This window comes from Nelumbo lutea, chromosome 4 (assembly GCF_056320005.1).
Source record: "Nelumbo lutea isolate HS-2025 chromosome 4, American lotus-T2T, whole genome shotgun sequence".
Taxonomy (NCBI): domain Eukaryota; kingdom Viridiplantae; phylum Streptophyta; class Magnoliopsida; order Proteales; family Nelumbonaceae; genus Nelumbo; species Nelumbo lutea.
This window is the reverse complement of record NC_142687.1, coordinates 27,424,474-27,446,053: the sequence shown is the minus strand read 5'-3', so window position 1 is coordinate 27,446,053 and position 21,580 is coordinate 27,424,474. Positions and strand designations below refer to the sequence as shown.

Below are 21,580 nucleotides of genomic sequence, written 5' to 3'. Positions count from 1 at the left end.
CCTCCCCTTCTAACAAAAACAGCCCCAGAATTTTGCTGACTTCCACTTCCTTGTTTTTCTCTTTCTCTAAATCACAATTCTTCTCTACCTCATGGACCTCATCCATCATAAGTTCTTCATTAGCCTTCCCTGAACTTCCTTCTCTACTTTCTTCTAAGGGGAAAGTTCTGTACTTCTTCCTTTTGTAAATTCGAACTCCATCTCCCATCTTATCTTCTTCCTCCTCCCTTCCCTTTTCCTCAATCCCTAATGCTTGCTCCCTTCTTTTCTTCTCAATTAAGTCTTTTGCCACTTCTCCTGCTCCCTTCCCCACTAATTCTGCCACAGCTCTCATTTCCTTTGCTCGTAAAGACCCAATCACCTCATCTCCTTGAATGATTTCCCCCCTCTTCTTCTGCTCTACTTTCATCCCTCTTCAGTAAAAGCTCAATCGTCTTTCTGCCATTCTCTTCTCCTACCACCATTTTTTCTCCCCAATCATCCTTTCATGTCTTTCCTGAATTCCTCTCTCAACATCAGTGACATCTTGTATGTCTTCATTATCCTCCCCTTCCTCTTGATGCATATGATTGTCTTCACAGTCCACCTGAGTCTCCCCCTTCTCTTCCGCACTTCTTTTTCCATCCCCGTCATCCTCTTGAGCCATCATTGCAGCCTTATTTTTAGGGAAGAAAACTGCCATTCTCCAAACATATCCTTCGGCATTGCAATCAGCCTCTTCTGTCACCACTTTCTTTATTGCCTCTTTAATCTGCACACCCCAATATTAACAGTAGATGTACTATGCCACAGGGGCATTTCTGTCATTGTATCTATATTTTTTATGCCACCCTAATATAATAGAAGTGCGGGCACTGCCAGCCCATCTTTTTGACCAAACCTTTCTCTCTCCTCTCCTTCTCTCTTCCCTCTTCTCACTTCTTTCTACTGGTATTTAACTTTTACTAAGAAAACATGGTATCAGACCATCAATTCTGAGATTAATGGTGATAAATTTCTCTCTTCAGTTTTCTTCTTCTGATTGAAGTCAGTGGGGAAAAACTCGACTGATCTGTAAGTTCCTCTTCTTTTTCTTTCTTGGTTGTGTGCCAAGACCCCCCCTGAAAAGGGGTAAACTCATGCCGTGAAGAGTGTTTTCAGTTCTATGTGCATTATGCGATCTTGTTTTGTACCCTGTAACTGGGTTGTGCTAGTCTGGACGACCTGTGACTTCTGTAACAGCGGTTTTATGATTTGTTTGTGGTGCTTGGAGTGCTCTTGTGGCCTAAATAGAGTGTAATGGTCCTTGTAGGGACTGTCCAGACCAGAAATAAAATTGTTCCTTCTCTGGAATTTATTTCAGCAGCGTAGTGGTGTGCATTCTTGTTTTTTGATTGAAAAGGAATTGACCTACAGTTCAGGCTTATGTGAATCTGAGTATTCTTGTGACAGTGGTAAATAGTTTTGTTTACTTCCTGCTGTATTTTGTGACCAAAGTAGTGCTATCATCCCTTTCTATCAATGTCTTCTGAGGATTCAGTGGTTTCCTGTTTATGTGAATCTGAGTATTCTGGCCACAGTGGAATGAGCGGGGCATGAGACACGAATTTGCCTATGGCTGTAATCCCATTTGATGGACTTAATTACATAGAATGGTCGAAGGGGATTAAACTCTGCATAACTGCAATGTCAGGAAGTGCAGAACATGATAGGTGGGACCAAGAAAACAGCATGGTAATGTCATGGCTATTGCTGTCTATGCTGCCACAAGTAAGAAAAACTTTCATGTGGGTTGAAACTGCTTTTGAAATATGGGAGCAAGCTGCCTCTTCAACTTGCAAGCAAGGGGAGAGGAGTCTCTCCACATATTTCTCAGATTTGACCTCCATCTGGAAGGAATTGGACCACTATTAGAATGTGGACTGGAAATGTGATGAGGATGCTAAGGCCTACATGTCTCTGGCCTCTTAGCAACGGGTTTTTGCCTTCCTTTTGGGGCTGAACCCGAAGTATGAATCTATTAGGGTTCAGATATAGGGAAGAAAAGAGCTTCCATCAGTGCAGTAAGTATATGCTCTTGTACAGTCAGAAGAAAGCAGGAGGAATGTTATGAGTTGTCCAGAGGGGAAGCCAGTTGCTTTAGCTGTTAGGGGAGGTGCAAATACAAGTATTGGAAATTCTTTTAAGAAGACTAATTCACAGAAAAGGGTGGACGGCAAAGAAAAGTTGTGGGGTACTCATTGTTAACGATCTAGGCCCACTAGAGACATTGTTGGGATCTCCATGGAAAACCTAAGTGGGCACAAGAATTGAGTAAGAAATCAGTCCAAGAACAGAATAAGAAGCCAATTCAGCAAGGCTAGAAGAAGTACAATTCAAAAACATGGTTTCACAAGAGCATCAAAGTTCAGGTCCTACTTTGAACCAAGACCGCCCTCCTTGTTCTGATCCAAAGGAAGATACCATCAACTTGTCCTGTGATCATCTTGATCTGTATGGTAGGACACTTCGTCAAATGGATTTTGGCACTGCTCCCTTCACACTTCTTTTGCATCTACATTAGGTAACTGTTTTGGAATGGTAGAATACTGATATGTTTCATTCTATTGCCAATCGGCATATTTATACAGTAAGCTGCTGCAATAAATAGAAAGAAGAAAAAAGTAGAAAGAAAAGAAAATAGAAAGTAGAAAAATAGAAAGAAAAGAAAATAGAAAGTACAAGAATAGAATGAAAGAAATAGAAAGAAAAACTTTCTAAATCAATCCTTCCACAATCCTAGGAATATATACAATTCTATTTTTACACAACTACCAAATATAGATCTTCACCAGTAACCCCACGTTTTCCAACACTCCCCCTCAAGCTGGTGAATAGAGATCCTCCATTCCCAACTTGGCTATAATTCTTCAAAAGTCTGTACTATTGAGCCCTTTAGTAAGTACATTGGCCAGTTGTCCTTTTGTAGACACATAGGGAGTGCAAATCAACTTGCTGTCCAGTTTCTCTTTTATAAAGTGTCGGTCAATTTCAATGTGCTTCATCCTGTCATGTTGAACAAGATTGTGAGCAATATTGATGGCTGACTTGTTATCACAATATAGTTTCATAGGCTCTTCTCGTGGAATCTTCAGGTCTTCTAAAATTATCTTCAACCAGAGTAATTCACACACTCCTTGTGCCATAGCCCTGAATTCTGCCTCTGCACTTGACCGAGCCACTACATTTTGCTTCTTACTCCTCCAAGTGACTAAGTTTCCTCCCAAGAGGGTATAATAACCGGAAGTGGACCGTCTATCTACTGGAGATCCTACATAATCGGCATCTGTATATGCTTCAAGAGCCAGTCCCCCATTTCTTCTAAATAAAATTCCTTTTCCTGGATTGGCTTTCAAATAGTGTAGAATTCGATGAGCAGCCTGCAGATGAACTTCTTTAGGATTATGCATAAACTGACTTATTACACCTACAACGTATGCAATATTTGGCCGTGTATGTGCAAGATAAATGAGTTTTCACCAGTCTTTGAAACATCTCCTTGTCTACACTTGCATTCTCGCTGGCTTCTCCAAGTTTATGATTGGGATCTATAGGCGTAGAAGCTGGTTTACATGCCATATTTCCTGTTTCTCTCAAAAGATCAACAACATACTTTTGTTGAAAGATAAAGATGCCTTGTTTAGAATGTGCAACTTCAATTCCAAGAAAATACTTTAGTCTCCCCAAGTCTTTTATCTCAAATTCTCTGGAAGGACAGTTTTTCAATGCTTCCTTCTCCTTTTTATCATTCCCAGTAACGATTCTATCGTCCACATAGACTAATAGTGCAGTAACTCCCCCTGAGGCTGTGTGTTTGATAAACAATGTGTGGTCACCTTGACTTTGCTCTTGGAGATTGTTTGAGGCCGTATAGTGCTTTCTTCAACCTACAAACTTTGTTCCCCTTAATGCCTTCTCCAAAACCCGGTGGAATGTCCATGTATATCTCCTCTTTTAGATCACCATGGAGAAATGCATTCTTTACATCAAACTGTTGCAAATCCCAATTATAGTTAGCAGCCAAAGACAACAACACCTTTACTGTATTCATTTTAGCTACTGGGGCAAAAGTTTCCTGATACCCCATAAGTCTATGTATATCCCTTGGCTACCAGTCGTGCTTTGTACCTTTCTAACGACCCATCAGATTTGTACTTAATTGTGAACACCCATTTACAACCTACAGTCTTCTTGTTTCTTGGTAGATCCACAACTTCCCATGAGTTGTTCTTTTCTAGTGCCTCCATTTCCACTCTCATGGCTTTTCTCCACTCCTTATTAGAAAGTGTCTCAGCTAGAGTATTAGGAATTGGAATGGTGTTAAGGCTGGCTAGAAAACTTTTATGGGATTTAGAGAATCTTTGGAACGACACAGATTTGCTTAAAGGATACAATGGGCGTTTGGTACATTCTCTGGTTCCTTTTCTCAGTGCAATAAGTAGGTCATACTCAGACTGTGAAGGTGCAGGTTCAGGTTCTGCATATCCCTCAGTTCCAGGATTAGGAGTTGAATCTTGGACTTGCACAAGTTGAGGATTTGGATTTCTTCTCCTAGAGTAAACCTGCATATATCTCACATCATCATACACATCATTGGTGGGGTTAACAGTGTCTGAATTTGGTTCAATGGTCGGGTTGTTTGACTCTTGTTGAGACTTGGGAATGTGGGGCTCAGAGGATTGCGACTTAGAGGGATGTGATTCTTGACAGTTGGATGACTGTGAGGAGGGTAATACATCTAAGGAGAGTAGATCCAAGGCCTTATCTTCCATTAATGAGGGCTCCCCCTGAAGATAAGGTTGAGTGAAAAAGGATTGTCCCTCCTCAAATGTGACATCGATGGAGGTGAAGAATTTTCTGGTGGCTGGATGATAACATTTATAACCTTTCTGAGTTAGGGAATATCCTAAGAAGACACACCTGATTGCTCGTGGATCCAATTTTCCCTTATTATGGACATGAACAAAGGCAATGCAGCCAAAAATTCTTGGTGTGAGATTATTTGAGGTTCGAATATCAGGGTAGAATTGAGAAAGGACTTGTATTGGGCTTCGGTTGTCAAGAACTTTAGATGGTAGTCTATTTATGGTGTATGCAACAGTAATGATAGCTTCCCCCCAATATTGTTTTGGCACCCGGTTTTGAAAGAGAAAGGCTCGGATGGTTTGCAAAAGATGGCCATTTTTCCTCTCAGCTATCCCATTCTGTTGGGGAGTGTTAACACAGGAGGATTCATGCACAATGCCTTCTTTTTGAAAAAAATGGGGACAAATTCTGATTAAAATAATCTGTAGCATTATCAGATCGAAATCTTTTAATTCTCACACCAAACTGAGTTTGGACCATGTTATGAAAGTTGGGAAGAATGGTACTCACATCAGATTTAGAATTAAGAAGAAAGATCCATGTGACCCTAGTGCAATCGTCAATGAAGGTGACAAACCATCTAGAACCAGTAATGTTGGGAATTTGAGAAGGGCCCCATATATCCGAATGAATCAAATAAAAAGGAGTTGAAGATCTTTTATTGCTGATTGGGAAAGAAACCCTTTTGTGCTTAGCAAGTTCAGAAACATCACAATGAAAGGTTTCAACATCAATTCCTTTAAACAAGGAAGGAAGCATTGTTTTTAAAATAGGAAATGAAGGATGGCCGAAACGGAAGTGATGATGCCAAATTAAATCTTTATTGGAGGTAGATAAGAATGACTCGTGTGTGACATGTATAACAGTGTGAGATGGTTCGCTGGTTGCTTCAAGGTAGTAGAGTCCATCCCTTTCCTTAGCAAGTCCAATCTTCTTCCCCGAAACCTGGCCCTGAAATACACAGTAAGAAGGAAAGAACACAACATTGCAGTTCACATCCTAGGTGAGTTTATGTAATAGAGATAAGGCTAGTGGATAACTTAGGAACATGAAGCACATTTTTAAGCAATAGGGATGGAGTAATTTGAATATTCCCAATCCCTGCCACTGTGGTGAAAGAACCATCAGCAACAGAAATTTTTCTATTACTAGGACAGGGTGTATAGGTGAGAAAATGTAGTAAGAGAGTGTCATGTGTTCAGTAGCTCTAGAATCAAGAATCCATGGAAAAACACTAGCCGAGGCATGTAATCCTAGAGATAAAGACTCACCTGAGAGAGCAAGAGAGGTAGAACCACTTCCTGGTTTCAAGGATTTCAGGAAGCTCCTTAGCCTTTCAATTTCTTCATCATTAAATGGTCCCTGACTTGAGTGTTCTTGCTGCGGGGTTGTGGAGAGGGAAGTTTCCAGGAAGCTCCTCGATTTCCCCATTCCTTGCTGGATGTGGGAGGTTTCCCATGAAGTTTCCAGCATCGATCTTTTGTGTGTTTGGGCTTCTTGCAATAGGTGCACTAGAGGTTATTGTTAGAGTCACGGGTAGTCGTGTCACGAGCCAAGTTGTGATTGTTCTCACCCTTTGAACCACTGTAACTTCCTCCCCTTGCCACCATGGCTGAGCCTTCGGGATCTTTAGGCTCAAGCATGATTCCACGGCGGCTTTCCTCAGCTCTGACAAGGGCTATGACTTCATTCAATGGAGGCAGCATCATCAGGGCATGGTGGCAAATTTTGCAGCATTCAGTCTGACCAAAAAATCATACACCCTATCTCTTTCAATAAAATTCTTCAAGATCACAGCATCATCAGGGCACTTTGTCTCAAGAACCCGATAATGATCAAGCTCATGCCATAAATTTTGCAACAGATTTGCATACTCTGTAACACTTCTGCTCGCTTGTTTGGCTGCCACTGTCTTCACTTTGACTCATAGACACGAGCAGCATCATGGGCTTTGGAATAGGTTTGTCGGACAACATCCCAAATAGCCTTTGCAGAGGGAAGAAACATACAAGTATCACTGATCTCGGGTGTCATTGAACTCCACAACCATGACATAATCATGGAGTCCTCTTCGTCCCAAGCATCAAAATTTGGCTCGCCCAACTTTGGCCTTGTTCCAAGAAGGTGACTAATTTTTCCTTTTCCCTTGAAATAGGTACGCACTAGTTGTGACCACTTCAAGTAGTTCTAGCCATTTAGTCTATATGTTTTCTAAATATTCTAAAAATCACTAGTGTGAGGATGAGAATTTGTTGCTCCTTCATCGGTTTGGACGGGTGCACTTGTTACAGTCATGTCGGACATTGTTAATGGAGGAAAAATAAGGCCAACAGGAAAGGAGAATAAAGGAGGGAAGAACTGGCTGGAATAAAAGAGAATAAAGGAACACTTCTGGTTATAGATCAACACTGAAGGCCAGAAGAGAAAAACACGAAAAACTGGCAATGAAGGCTGAAAAAAAACTCAAGGTTGGCAAACCTAGAGCTCTGATACCATCTTTTGGAATGGTAGAATACTGATATGTTTCATTCTATTGCCAATCGGCATATTTATACAGTAAGCTGCTGCAATAAATAGAAAGAAGAAAAAAATAGAAAGAAAAGAAAATATAAAGTAGAAAAATAGAAAGAAAAGAAAATAGAAAGTACAAGAATAGAAAGAAAGAAATAGAAAGAAAAACTTTCTAAATCAATCCTTCCACAATCCTAGAAATATATACAATTCTATTTTTACACAACTACCAAATATAAATCTGCACTAGTAACCCCACGTTTTCCAACAGTAACTTTGCTACAACCTTCCATGCTTCCTCTCTTACTTCAAAGTCCCCCTGGATTATCGACTTTGGTGCATTGAACCATATGAAGGGAAAGTCTAACTTATTTCAGTCCTATTGTCTTTTGTTTGGGAGAGATAAGGTGAGACTTGCTAATGGCTCATTCTCCACCATAGCTGGTCATGGAACTATTTCTCTCCCATTGGGCCTTAGTTTTTCAAATGTATTGCATGTACCTAAACTTCCCATAAACTTGTTTTCCATTAGTAGCATTGCAAATTCAATGAACTACTCAATAACCTTCTTTCCATCCTCTTGTGTTATTATACAGGATTAGATCTCAGGGGTGGCGATTGGTAGAGGAAGTATGGTCGATGGTCTCTATGTGTTGGAGAATAAAACTGGTTCAGAAGCTACAGAGTCGGGTCTTGCAACTATAGTCTTTGAGTTAGTCTAGTATGAGTCAGGTTTATCTATGGCATCTTGGTCATTTGTCTTTTGAGTCATTGAGAATTTTGTTTCCAGACTTGTTTAAGTCAGTGCCAGTGTCTGAATTGAAATGCCAAATTTGTCAACTGAGCAAACATTGTAGAAATCATTTTCCTTCAAAGAGTAATAAAGTTGAATTTCCTTTTCGTATTATTCATTATGATGTTTGGGGCCCTGCTACTCTATCCTCCGAGACTGGCTATAAATATTTTATTACCCTTATTGATGACCATTCTAGATGAGGTTCCAAAAGTTGCAAAAAATTTTCAACGTATGATATTTACCCAATTTCAAATTGAAATCCAAATCTTCCGGTCTGACAATGCAAAGGAGTATTTCCATTCTCGTCTCACTGAGTTCTTCACTTCACATGGATCCCTTCATCACAGTTCATGTGCTAGAAGCCCCCAAAAGAATGGGGTTGTAGAAAGAAAAACCGTCACCTTCTTGAAGTTGGTCATGCTATTCCGTGTGTTTTCTTGGGTTACCCTTCTATTCAAAAGGGTTACCATTGTTATGATTTATGACCCCGTTTCCTGAAAGTACTGTCTCTGTGGATGTCTTTTTTTGAGAATGAGCCTTACTTTCCTGTTTCTCCTTAGGAGGAGAGTAGGATTGAGGAGAAACACAAGTGAGTGCATCTTCCTTCTCTTCCTGATCCTCCTCCATTCCGTCTATTTCTTCGTCACCGAAAGGACCACTTGAGTTCAAAAGCAGTAGAGCAACCTGAAGCTATAGCATTGACATCATTGGAGTCACCAAAGGCAGATCCTTTCCTACCGGGTTCCATTATTCCCATTATGCCTGAACCTATTGATGTAAACACTTCCATTATTGATGATCTTGATCTTCCTATTGCTAAAAGAAAGGGTGTCAGATGTTGTTCCACCAAATACCCTATTTCCCATTTTGTATCCTATGAGGACATCTCACCTTTCCATGCTTTTCTTTCCTCCATAGACAGTGCCCTTATCCCTAAGAATGTAGCAGATGCCATGTTAGTACCTGAGTGAACAGATGCAATGAAAGAGGAAATAAATTCTCTACATAAAAATGGTACATAGGAGTTGGTAGACTTTCTTGAAGGAAAAGAACTAATAGGGTGTAAGTAGGTATTTACTGTGAAACACAGAGCTGATGGCACAGTGGAAAGATATAAAGCTGTTAGTGGCAAAGGGGTTCACACATGTATATGGAGTTGATTATGCTAAAGACTTTTGCCCCGATGGCCAAGATGAACTCCATTAGGTTCCTCATTTCCTTGGCTACCAACTTTGACTAGGAACTTCATTAGTTAGATATTAAGAATGCTGTTTTTGAATGGTGATCTAGAGGAAGAAGTGTATAACTGTATATGATCCAATATTCTGGCTTTTGTGCTAAAGGCAGTGAGTAGAAAGTGTGCAAATTGAAGAAGTCTCTATATGGATTGAAACAATCAGCAAGGGCTTGGTTCAGTAAGTTCCACTTAGTTGTGTAGCATATTGGTTTTAAACAGTGTCAGTCAGATCATACATTATTTGTGAAGAGAGGAAAAGGAAAAATTGTGGCAGTAATTGTGTATGTTGATGAGATAGTTATCACTAGAGATTGGATAAGTGAATTGTGAAGCTGAAGAAATTTTTAGCTACTCAGTTTGAAGTGAAAGATCTAGGCCCCTTGAAGTTTTTTCTTGGAATTGAAGTTGCTTGCTTGGAGAAGGGTAACTTCATTTTTCAAAGGGAATACATGCTACATCTTTAAGACACAGGTAAACTGGGAGTGAAGCTAGCTGATTCTCCTATTGAACCTAATCACAAGTTGAGTGATGCTGACAGAGAGACTTGTGGGAAGGATTTTGTATTTGTCTACGACTAGACTAGACATTGCATACACAATAGGTGTCCTTAGCCAGTTCATGCATGCCCCTAAGGCTCACATGGATGCTGTAGAAAGAATTCTGAGGTATCTCAATAAGTGTCTAAGGGCTGGTTTACTCTTCCAGAAACATGGACATTTGAAGGTGGAGGTGTATACATATGCTGATTGGGCTAGGCCTGTAATTGATGGGAAATCCACTAGCGGGTATTGCACTTTTGTGGGTGGAAACCTTGTCACATGGAGTAAGAAGCAAAGTGTGGTTGCAAGATCTACTGCAAAAGCAGAATACAGAGCCATGTCCCATGGCGTTGTTGAAATGTTGTGCATAAAAAAATTGTTAAGTGAGTTGGGATTTGTTATTAACAGCCCTATGTCATTGTACTGTGACAACAATGCAACCAATCCTGTTCTACATGATGGAACCAGGAACATTGAAGTGGATAAACATTCCATCAGGGAGAAAATTGTAAGTGGGGGAGTATGACTTCTTATGTCAGCTCTGAAGAACAGGTTGCAGACATCTTCACAAAGGGCCTTCAATACCTATGGCACAATAACTTGTGTGACAAGTTGGACATGATTGATATCTAGTCCCAACTTGAGGGGGAGTGTTAACAGTAGAAGTACTATGCCGTAGGGGCATTTCTGTCATTGTATCTATATTTTTATGTTGCCGTAGGGGCATTTCTTAGTAAAAGTTAAATAGAAGTGCTGGCGCTGCCATCCCATCTCCTCTCTTCTTCCTTTTCTCTTGCCTCTTCTCACTTCTTTCTACTGCTATTTAACTTTTACTAAGAAAACAGTAAGCTTTCCAAATCCTTCCGTCTCCCCCTTTCAAAATTATTATATTTTCACAAACATTTTTTTTTTTCCGATTTGCGACCAATAATTTCTTGTTTCTATCAGTGTTTTAAAAATGAATAAGGTTTATGCCTTGATCCATCCCTCAGAGCAAGGCTGAAGAAAAATGCTTCAAGGCTCAACCTTGACAATCATACCTGAAAGTGTAAAGAACATTTCTTTTATATGTATGCATGTTCAAACATCTCTGTGTATGAGCTTGTATCTATGATTTAGCATATTTAAAGAATGTGATAGCTCTCTCTAAAGCTCCTAATATTCTCAACTTCATTGTTAATGCAATCATTTTATTCACTTATGTGCTTCTCTGACATAAAAATACACTTTGCTTATGCATGTTTCTATACTTTTCCTAATATTAGTTTGATGTTTTTCTTAAGAATCAATAGGCCTCATGGTCTAAAGATCCTAGCACCTTGCCTCATACCTCTATGTTTTCAAACATTGGTTTCTATATCCATAGACAAACAAATACAATGTACACCCTAAATTCACAAGAATAATATTATGCAATGATAAACTTATGAGCCAAGTATTTCATTCTAAAGGTGAATTAACAATAGAATAACAGAATAAATTGTTTAAAGAAATAAAAATTCCCCAGAATATTGCAGAGTGCAAAATTACCTTGTCCATAATGGTACTAAGAAGTCTCACACCAATTGGCTGCATGTTTTCGAACTGAATCGTACTTATCTATCAAATACAGAGTTGACAGGATTATCAATATCCATGAATGAGATAAGAACTTTGGTGTAGAGGTATCCATGGGGTTTAATGTACAATTCTTTGTTTTTAAGGACCTGATATGCAAGTGCAACTAGCTCTTGTATGTGCAAAACTAGCCAATCACCAGAAGATTGTTCAATAGTAGACTGTCTTCTTGCCAAAGATAAGTCAAAATGAGCAGGTTCCCTTCCAACAGCTCCAGGTAAATGGCTTAAACACCTATGCTTTCAAACAATGTGTTTTAGTTAAATTTCACAGAATTTGTGCATAAAGATGAAAACAGAGTCAATCAGAATAAAGAGAACATAGTAGTAATAGTCAAAATCAGAACATTGAGTTGGCTCAACTGAAAAAATGATTTTGAAGTTTAAAAGTCATAAAAATGACAAGGACCACAATAAAAAAATGGAAAATTGATATAGCATGATAGACATCAATAATAAGCCTGAATACCAAAAATCATTTAATTACTTGGTTAAGGTACACTCAATGATAAGCAAAAGAAGACAAAATGTCAATAAGATATGGTGATATCAATGATATGATGATTCAATTTGCTTTTTGGGGCTTGCCTTGCCCAAGCGCAATTGATGTATATGCAACTTACACAAAATTTTTATAATATTGTTGTACTTTTATATTTTGAGTATATAATATTAAGATAGTCATGCTACACTCTTTATTTCTTTCATAAAATGACATGTTCCAATTGAATTAATTAATCTCTCTCATAATTCTCTTTTTCTCTTCTTTTCCTTTTGTCTATTACAGCAATACTCCAATTCCTATATAAAGTACCATATGGTGAAGGAAATTAGAGAACAAGCATCACAATAAACAGTTTAAGAAGTCAACTGTGGAAACAAAAGCACATACTCTGCAGCAAAGACTCTAGTCCGATATCTGAGATGCTTCTCTCTTTTAGGAACATGGGAAGAATCATTGGTGGAACCTTGTATCTGCCTGTCAGTAGAGCTATGAACCATGTTTTCTTCATCATCTACGTAATATAAACTTGCATCACCATCTGGACCATTTAGAGTATCATGTTCCAATTTCCTAGGACCATTTTGTCCTGCTGACATAGCAAGAACCTAATAGAAATTTCAAGAAACATGTTAATAAGCACAGATGAGCCTGGCATTGCAAATAAGTTCAATGTCATGTCAAGTTAGGCCAAAGCCAAGCCTAATATGTCAATAGGAAAATAATACATCTTAATTCAAAAATTAGGAGGCTTACAATGTTACGGCATATTGATATCCAACGTGATGGACATGAAGGGCAGGATGTGTAAAGCAATCGAGTAATAGTAGCACATACCAAATTCACAATCCTAGAAGAATTATAGAATTTAATCAATGACATTGCAAATGGCTAAAGGAAATAAACATCATAAAATGAATGAAACAATTCAATAGAGAAATAAGCCTAAAATTCCATGATCAATATCATGAAAATCATGCTATTATGTGGTCCAACCTATAAATTTCATTCTAATGAACTATGACCAAGAAAATAATCTACAAGTGACAAACTCATGGTTAATTGTGTATACATGACACTATGACAGATGGTACTTATGACAGACATGGTACCATGTCTCAGTCTTTCATAAAGAACACCTTTTTTTGATCAATAACTGAAAAGGATTCATTAAATAAAATTAAAGAAATACAAAGAAAAGGGAGAGGTAAACTCTCTTAACCCTCCCAAAACAGTATGACATGTTTACAACATAACCCAAAATAGTTGATTCCTTCCCACCCTTAGCCATCGCATCAGAAAAAAATTAGCATCTCTTTTCACCCAATGCAGGTTGACTTCGATTCCTTGTGACAACCACTTAAACTTTCTTTTTTCATTAATGTAATCCCACCAACCAGCAGCCTCCTTTTGCAGCCAGCTTATAACCAGCTTTGAGTCCCTTTCAATTATCAGTTTGTGAATATTCCCTTGGCCTTTTGAACTTCTTCCAATGACAATTAGAATTTCAGCCCTCAAAACTCCTCCAATGCCTGAAGGACCTGGATTTCCTTCACTACTTCCATCAAAGTTTAGCTTAATGAATCAATTGATTGGTGGAGACCATGATGACCTCATGGCAGCCTTGAAAGGGGCAGAATCAGCCACTTCCTTCCAGTTTCTCACCAAATCGACAGCAGAGATATCCTCAAAGATTTTTAGTGTTTTCACCAAAGGATCACTCTAATAATCATAAAGAACACATTAAACATTTAAACCTATTCTATTGCTTATCAAAAAATAAAATAAAATAAAAAACAGAACTTGTTGCATTGAAATTTTAATAAAATTTAACAAAAGGAATATAGCACCCTAGAATAGATTTTTCATTTTTTCATTAATAATAACTAATTGATGACTAAAAGAAATACTGTTAGCACCGCAGAACAAGATACAAATGGGAACTAGAAGACAACTAAATTAATAATGAAATACCTCATACACCAAAAGACAACTATGGCATATAGTATATAGATCAGAAAATAATTCATCAAGATATAACTCCATTCAAAACAAAGAAATGCAAAAAGAATAATGATGAGTTTGCGATATACTCAGGATCAGTTTCCTCATCAAGCATATGGAACAAGTTCTCTTCTATTTTCTCATCAACAATTGCATCCTGAAAAGAATAATGCCAGTGTTTAGGTCAGACAAAGATTAAAAATTTCAGTTTCAAACATAAATGATAACAGACAATTAATTGAATACGCGAGTAAAAGTATGTTAGAAAAGCTTTAACTCCAACTTATGCTCTGGCTAAATCAATAAAAAGATATAAAAAAAGAGAGAAAAACCAAAAAGAGAATTATAACACATATAAAAACAGGGACCCACAAAAAACATATACAAAGATAGGTGATACAATTTAGTTTAATTATAGGGCCACCCCTATATTTATGGAGTGAACATGTTGAATGGGATAATGAGATTATATAATGAATTCATCCCATATATACACTATTTGGTGAGGAGGGTGGATATGGTGAAATGTAGAGTTGGAAACATCATTAACTCTGCCCAAGCCCTTAATATGTAAAACCCTAAACCATTAAACCTATGCCCAAACACCAAAACCTAAACCCTAAACCCCAAATCCAAAGCCCTAAACTCTAAATCCCAAACCCTAAACCACTAAACCTTAACCCAAATCCTGAACTATAAACCCTATACCCTAAGACCCCAAACTCCAAACCCTAAACATTAAAAACTCCAAACCCTGAACTCTAAAACTCCATACCCAAACCCTAAACCCTAAACTCCAAATCCTAAAACCCTAAACCCTAAAACCCTCTCTTCTTGGAATAGGAGAAATGAGAATTAAGGAGCAACCTCAAATCCACGAGAGTAGACCATTTGCACTAGAGAAAGAAAAAGAAAATTCCAAATACAATACAGAAAATGACATGATATTAGCAAATGGAATGAGTTTTCATGTTTACCTGCAAAGGAGGCATAAGTGTGGTGATAGAGACTAAAATTGTTTTTTATTTTGCAAGCTAGTATTTATTTTAATTGGAAAAACCCCAACAAATGCCCTTATCTTATGTGGTATTGGCCCTATCCACTTGGCATTCACCAGAAACTTCCATCTAAAGATGTCCTTTAAGGAAACCTTCTTGACATATAGCTAATACAACTTGCAGAAATAAGTTGTTACAAGAGAAAGGAGCATATAGATACAATTCGTCTATACAACAAGAGGAAAAATTAACTGTTAGTAAATCCTTTAGCTATTAGCCTAGCTTTGTACCTCTCAGTACCATCAACATTAAACAGTTATATTTGACTGTAAAGATACACTTGCACCCTATGAATTCCATGTCTTTTGGAAGATTAACTAGTTCTAAGATATGGTTCTTTAGAAGAATACCATCTACTTCTCATAATTTTCTATGAAAATCTCTAACAAAATCAAAGTTACAGTTTCATCGTTTTCTGATGGTGTGTTTGCTAGTGATCTGTGACTTCAACTTGTAGAGAGTGTAGCAATCAAAGTCTTGGACTAATTTCTCCAGGCCATATTTAACATCAGCTGATGTACGACCACTTTTTGGGTTGTGTAAGAAGTTGACTTGGTCTTCCTGCAACCTATAATCCTTTTATGACCAGATCTAGAGTGCTGTCACTGGTTTAAAAGGCTGTAGATGAAGGGACAGTTATCTCGGGAAGTATGCACTTGCCTTGGAGAAATCATTCTTGCCTAGAATATTTGAACAATAGGAGGAGACTAATGCCATTGGCATCTAATGATCAGAAGAGTGGATCTAGAAATTATATGGGGCTGGTGAATGTCCCAATGTTTAAATCATGAATGTTGAACTGAACGGGAATGATTTTCTGGAGTGGTCTCAATCAACAAAGTTTTATGTGGGAGGGTGGGGAAAGATGGGGTATCTTACTAGGGAGAAAGTAAATCTAATGGCATTGCCATTAGATTACTAGGAAGATGTGGTGCCTTACTAGGAGGAAGTAAATCAAATGGAGTGGTCTCAAGCATGCACCTTCCAATCTGATGATCCAGTTTATTTGAGATAACAATAAGAAAATCCAATAGTAATTACTGGTTAGTTCTGTGCAGCTATAGATTGCTACGAATAAAATGCTGTTGTCAACTGCCAAACACATCTAGGACAGGCTGAGTACAAGATAAGGCCTACTTGGGAGAGCTAAACTGAACATTCAGCTAGGCTGGTCCAGTTGCTTTGAGGTTCTCTTGAAAAGTTATCTAAAGAGGCTGAAGCAGACAGCCCAAAAAATGACCGACTGAAAGCTGACTTAGGTTCTCCGGATTTTTCACCAAACATAGCTTAAAGTCTTTCTGTGTAGTGCCCTCCAATCAGGCACTTATTCATAGGCAAGGAACATAACTAGAATATATTAGCCTTGTAGGGAAGTATATAGCATTGGACAAGGGGAGTGTAAAAGTAAAAGAACTTAGGAGTCCTTTTTTCTCTCCAATTAATATTTTCTTATACTTGTGCTTGTGATTGAGTCTTCTGCCTTTGTTAACTCCACTATTGTTCAACTGCCTCTTAGTGTTTCCTCTGATATGCGAGGAAAAGATCTACAGGTGTACACTAGGAGTAAGAAGATTCTAGAGGCTAAACATCAACTACAATTTAGTTCCTCAGGCTCAGGTATCCATTATCCTCTTTTCCTTTTGATTTTGGCCCATTACTTGCTACTTCAATTGATCTTGACTTACCCATTACTCTTAGTGAAGGATAAAGGCAATGCACCCATCCTTCTACCAACATATCCTATCCTATTTTAATTAATGTTTCTTATGATTACTTATCTCCATCCTATTGTGCCTTTCTTTCCACTTTGTCTTCTATTGCTATGTCTTAAAATGTCAAAGTTGTTAAGTATTCAAGATGTCATGGGCTAGGAGATGGATGCTCCTGAAAAGAATCAAACTTGTGAGTTAGGTTGCATTCAGTAAATCTGAAGTCTGAAAAGCACAAAAAAACCTCTGGAAAATCTCTAAAAGCATTCAGTGGAGAATTGACACTTTTGCTTTTGCAAACGTCTGAATATAGTGGAGTTGTCAGGTAATCTGAGATTCTGAATGTTATGCCGTCTGAAAAATGTTTATTTTACAAATTTATCCCTCAAGTTGTTATTTAAATTACAATAAATGAAAATGATTAAAATATTATATAAAATACTATAAAATAATAAAAAGTTAAATATAAAAAAATTAAAAAATAATATTAAATGATTAATATTATACAAATAATAAAAATATTAATAAATAATATTAAACAATAAAATAATAGGAAGTTATGAAAGCAATAAAAATATTAATAAAAATTAAATAATAAAATAAAACAAATAGTAACCAGCCTCTCCTTTTATTCGGAGGAGTTTTTGAAGGTAAATAATTCCACTTTCCACTCCTCTCAAGTCTCTTCTCCTTCCCAAACACGGCTTCCTCTGTTAATGATTTCTTCTCCTGAATGCCGCTGTACTGTTTGGGGTCTTCATAGTTCTCTGGATTCTGGATGATGACCTCCGCTTCCCTCTTCTCACTCATTCCTGGTCTTGGGCTTCCTGGGCCTTACAGCTCTAGTTTTTGAAAATTCAGAGTTTCAGGGTGATTTCTACATCTGGGATATGGTTAGTTTAATGTTTTCACTTCTCTTTGAATGAAATTGAGAAGGTGGTCAATGAAATCTTGTCGTTTTGGGTTCTTGAGATCTTGTGTTTTCATGGTCCTTTTCTGGTTTGTGGAGGGAGGAACAGAGGAGAAAGGGAAGAGGGAAGAAGAAGACTAATACAGAGTAAAATAGGTTTTTCAAAAATTATAAATGTGTATTTTTGGGAAAAAAATATCGTCAGCTACCTCTGAGCGTGTTTGGAGGTAGCAGACCCGTTGAATCATTTTGAGGAGTTTTCAGATTTTAGAGGGTGAGTTCGGAGGTGCTACAGAACAACCCCGAAGCATCGAAAAACAAAAATTTTGTTGTTCAGAGGTTGAGCCAGTGCTACCGAACACCACCTTAGTTAAACTTCTTTTGGGTAAAGAACCTATTGGTGGTAACTAGGTTTATACTGTGAAATACAATGCCGGTGGTTCCATTAAAAGATATGAGGCCCATTTTGTAAATGGGTATAGTAAAATTGATTATCAAGAAACCTTTACTACTGAGGCCAAGATGAACTCCATTTGATTTCTCATATCCCTTGCTGCCCGATTTTTGGCCTCTATGTCAGATAGATGTCAACACCCTTCCTTAATTGGAACCTTCTAGAAGTTTACATGTACCACCTAGTGTATCTATTCTTGGAATTTAGGGGCATAATTGTAAGTCAAAGAAGTTGATTTATGGCTAGAAACAGCTATCTAGAGCCAGGTTTATAGATTTAGAGAAACTACTCAGAGGGTTGGATTTATAATAGTCACATGATAATAATATTTTACAAAGTGACATGGTAGTTTGGTGACCATTCTGATTGTCTATGTTGGTTATATATCTGTTACAGGAAACATCACAAAAATTTTTTGAGTTAGAATTCAACGATTTAGGAGAGATCAGATATGTCTTGGGATATGGGAATTAAATAACAATGTATAGAGAGGGTATATACATTTTTGGATGAAAATATATTCTGGACCTGTATAATGATACAGGGAAACTTGTAGCCACACAGTACACACCAATTGACACTCCTATAAATCCCAACCACAAGAAATGTAGGAATAATGATGATATAGCATTGGACAAAGGGAATGCCCCAGAGACAAGTTGGTAGACTACATCTATGTATCACTTGACCTGACATTTCTTGTGTTGTCAGTGTGGTTAGTAAATATCAACCTAGGTTGCCTCGCTTAGCAGCAGTTGCTTGGATTATTATATGTTTATCATGGTCACCTCAGGGTTAAGGCCAATATTTATGCAAATTAAGCAGGGACTATAATATGTTTATCAATCTGCTCTAATACATTATTATGACATGGAAAAAGAAAAGAGAATGTAAAACAAAATCAAGAGTTGCAAAGAGTAAAGTACTTACCTTTCTCAGATCAGAAAAGATTAATATTAGAAAGAAACATTTTTTTTTGATCAGCAATACTAGAAAAAAACAAACATGACAATGCTGATGTTATGCAGATACCCTTCATTGGGTGTTTTAGCAAAGAGACTTTGTCTAAATAGTTCATTATAATAGATACCCTTTAACTTACACCTTATAGCATTGCAGTCACTTTCAACAGCATAAAAGGATTCAAGCATTGGGTATTTAATATGATGCCACAACCAGTTACTGAGATACAGCAAAAACATGGCTGGACAAAGCATTGGATACAGGATTTACACTATGTCTGACACAATATGGTACTTTTGTACAGGTATCATAGTATCATAGGTTACAAGAACAGGAGATGGAAAAGATAAAATAAAAGGGTGCAGATTAGAAAAATGGTTAGTTCCTCACCGGATCCTTTTCAATAAGATGTCGAAGTGTGGAAACAGCTAGATGTCTAAGAGTTGGCTGTAACATAAAAACATATATATATTTTTAAAGATGTTAAATTTTAAGATAACTGCCAAAGAAATTCAATTCAAGATGGTAAACAGAACCTGTCTGGAGGACAGTGTTGGGAGTAGGGTTTGCACATGGGAGTGCACAGACACAGCTTGTGGGGCGAAAAGAACAAGTTGTTGCATGAATCGCACACTCCTGGAGAGTTAATGGTAATTAGTCCCATTGGAATACCCAACACAAAAGTTAACCACCTTATCAAATATTCACCATATAATTCTTCACAATTGCATATAAAAGTTTAAGTTAAGGTGAAAACAAAGAAAATGATAAAGAAAATAAAACAGTATTTAAAGGAATAACTAGGTAACATACTCAAGAAGTGTTGATGTTTCTTGCCCAGAGCTTATCTCTGCAACAACAGACTGCATGGACATACATTATCAGTATGAAGACTATATGCATGAATCACACACTAAAAAACCAATCAGAAAGTTGACAGCAACTGAAGAATTGTTCATTAACATATCGAAAAACCTTGCAACGTGAAAAGAAAATACTCCCAGGAGCAAGCTCGGGACCAAGAACAGCAACAATAGCATTTATAAGGCGGCCGATCCCCTGATGAAGATCAACCCATCCATTCTCCTCGGACAAAAGAATTTCCATACCAAGCAACAGTGTTGCCTACAAAAACAATATTCACAGAAGAAAGTAATGAATAAATAAAGGTTTACGATATAAATAAAGAAAGTAATGAATCAACCCATCAATCTTTGTCAGTATGCAATGCTGACTATATCATGTTATGATAATGGTTCTCAATTTGCAGGTTACATGGAGTCACCCCATGCCTTATCATTTGGCAACTACAGTTGGAATGCAATGCATGGATATTTTATCGTAATCTGGATATCTTACAAAAAAGAAGGAAAAATGTGTGTTTGTCCCCAAACTGGTGCATATTCTATAAGACACATGGTGAAACTGTTGAACACCTTTTTATCATCTGTCCCTTTGTTACCTCTTATTTGGAATTGGTGTTTCTCTCTTTTTGGTTGCAGATTGACTACACCTACAAGTTTGGAAACCTTGTTTGCAGGTGCAACATTCAGATGGCCAAGGAAGTGAGGAAAAGTTTTATGGAGGTGCACTAGGGCTTCTGTACTGTGGACTGTTTGGGAAGAAAGAAATGCAAGAATCATCAAGGAAGACAAAAGGTATTTGGAAGCTCTTATGGATTGTATCCTAATACGGGTGATACATTGAGTCAAATCATTAGAACTGTTTTCACCTTATACCGTTGATGATCTAAAGAAAATTGGAGGGAAGTGACATCTTCATTTACAAGAAAAGAGAAAATCAACAAACCGTGGACACTTCCATCAGAAAGCTTTATTAAACTTAATTTTGATGGAAGCAGTCTCAGCAATCCAGGCCCCTCAGGCATTGGGGGAGTAGTTAGAGATGGAGAAGGGAATATATTAGCCATTTATTCGGGCCCTATTGGTTTAGGGTATTCCTTTAGAGACAAATTGCTTGCTGTCCTGTGTGGGGCTCGAATAGAAAAAGAGATAAACCTGGAAAGGCTGATTGTGAAAGAGATTCTCAAGTGGTGATTAGTTGCTAAAGGATGTAAAGAAGGCAGCATGGGTTCACCGGGAAGGGTTTAAGAAAATCTTATGGCTTTTGAGGGGAATATTAGTGATGTTTCATTGGGCTCCAGGGGAGGCAAATGGGAGAGCAGATTTTCTAGCTATGCAAGGGGTTGATAGGAAACATTTTTATTGGGCTCATCAGTGATTTTGTATTATTTGGGGTAATCTCACCCCTTTCATATTCTTTGTACATTATTGTTTATATTAATGAACATTTTTCACTATTAACCATAAAAGAAAGCCATTAGAATCCCACTGGTGAATTTAAATCTTGCTCCATCATTTGAATTGTTGAAATTAG

General features: G+C 37.6%; 1 protein-coding gene across 6 annotated transcripts in view; it reads right to left on the bottom strand.

Annotated features, from left to right (window-relative positions):
* SWEETIE (HEAT repeat-containing protein) overlaps positions 1–21,580 on the bottom strand; it is a 167,935-nt gene that overhangs the window by 31,305 nt on the left and 115,050 nt on the right. For all 6 annotated transcript variants that reach the window (XM_088985204.1, XM_088985208.1, XM_088985209.1 and 3 more), the window contains 9 exons: positions 20,159–20,308; positions 19,997–20,046; positions 19,720–19,819; positions 19,574–19,630; positions 14,179–14,246; positions 12,842–12,935; positions 12,476–12,693; positions 11,674–11,818; positions 11,498–11,566 (listed from right to left, as the gene is read on the bottom strand). In XM_088985204.1, the coding sequence (XP_088841330.1) occupies positions 11,498–11,566; positions 11,674–11,818; positions 12,476–12,693; positions 12,842–12,935; positions 14,179–14,246; positions 19,574–19,630; positions 19,720–19,819; positions 19,997–20,046; positions 20,159–20,308 (951 nt within the window). The remainder of the gene's footprint in view (positions 1–11,497; positions 11,567–11,673; positions 11,819–12,475; positions 12,694–12,841; positions 12,936–14,178; positions 14,247–19,573; positions 19,631–19,719; positions 19,820–19,996; positions 20,047–20,158; positions 20,309–21,580) is intronic.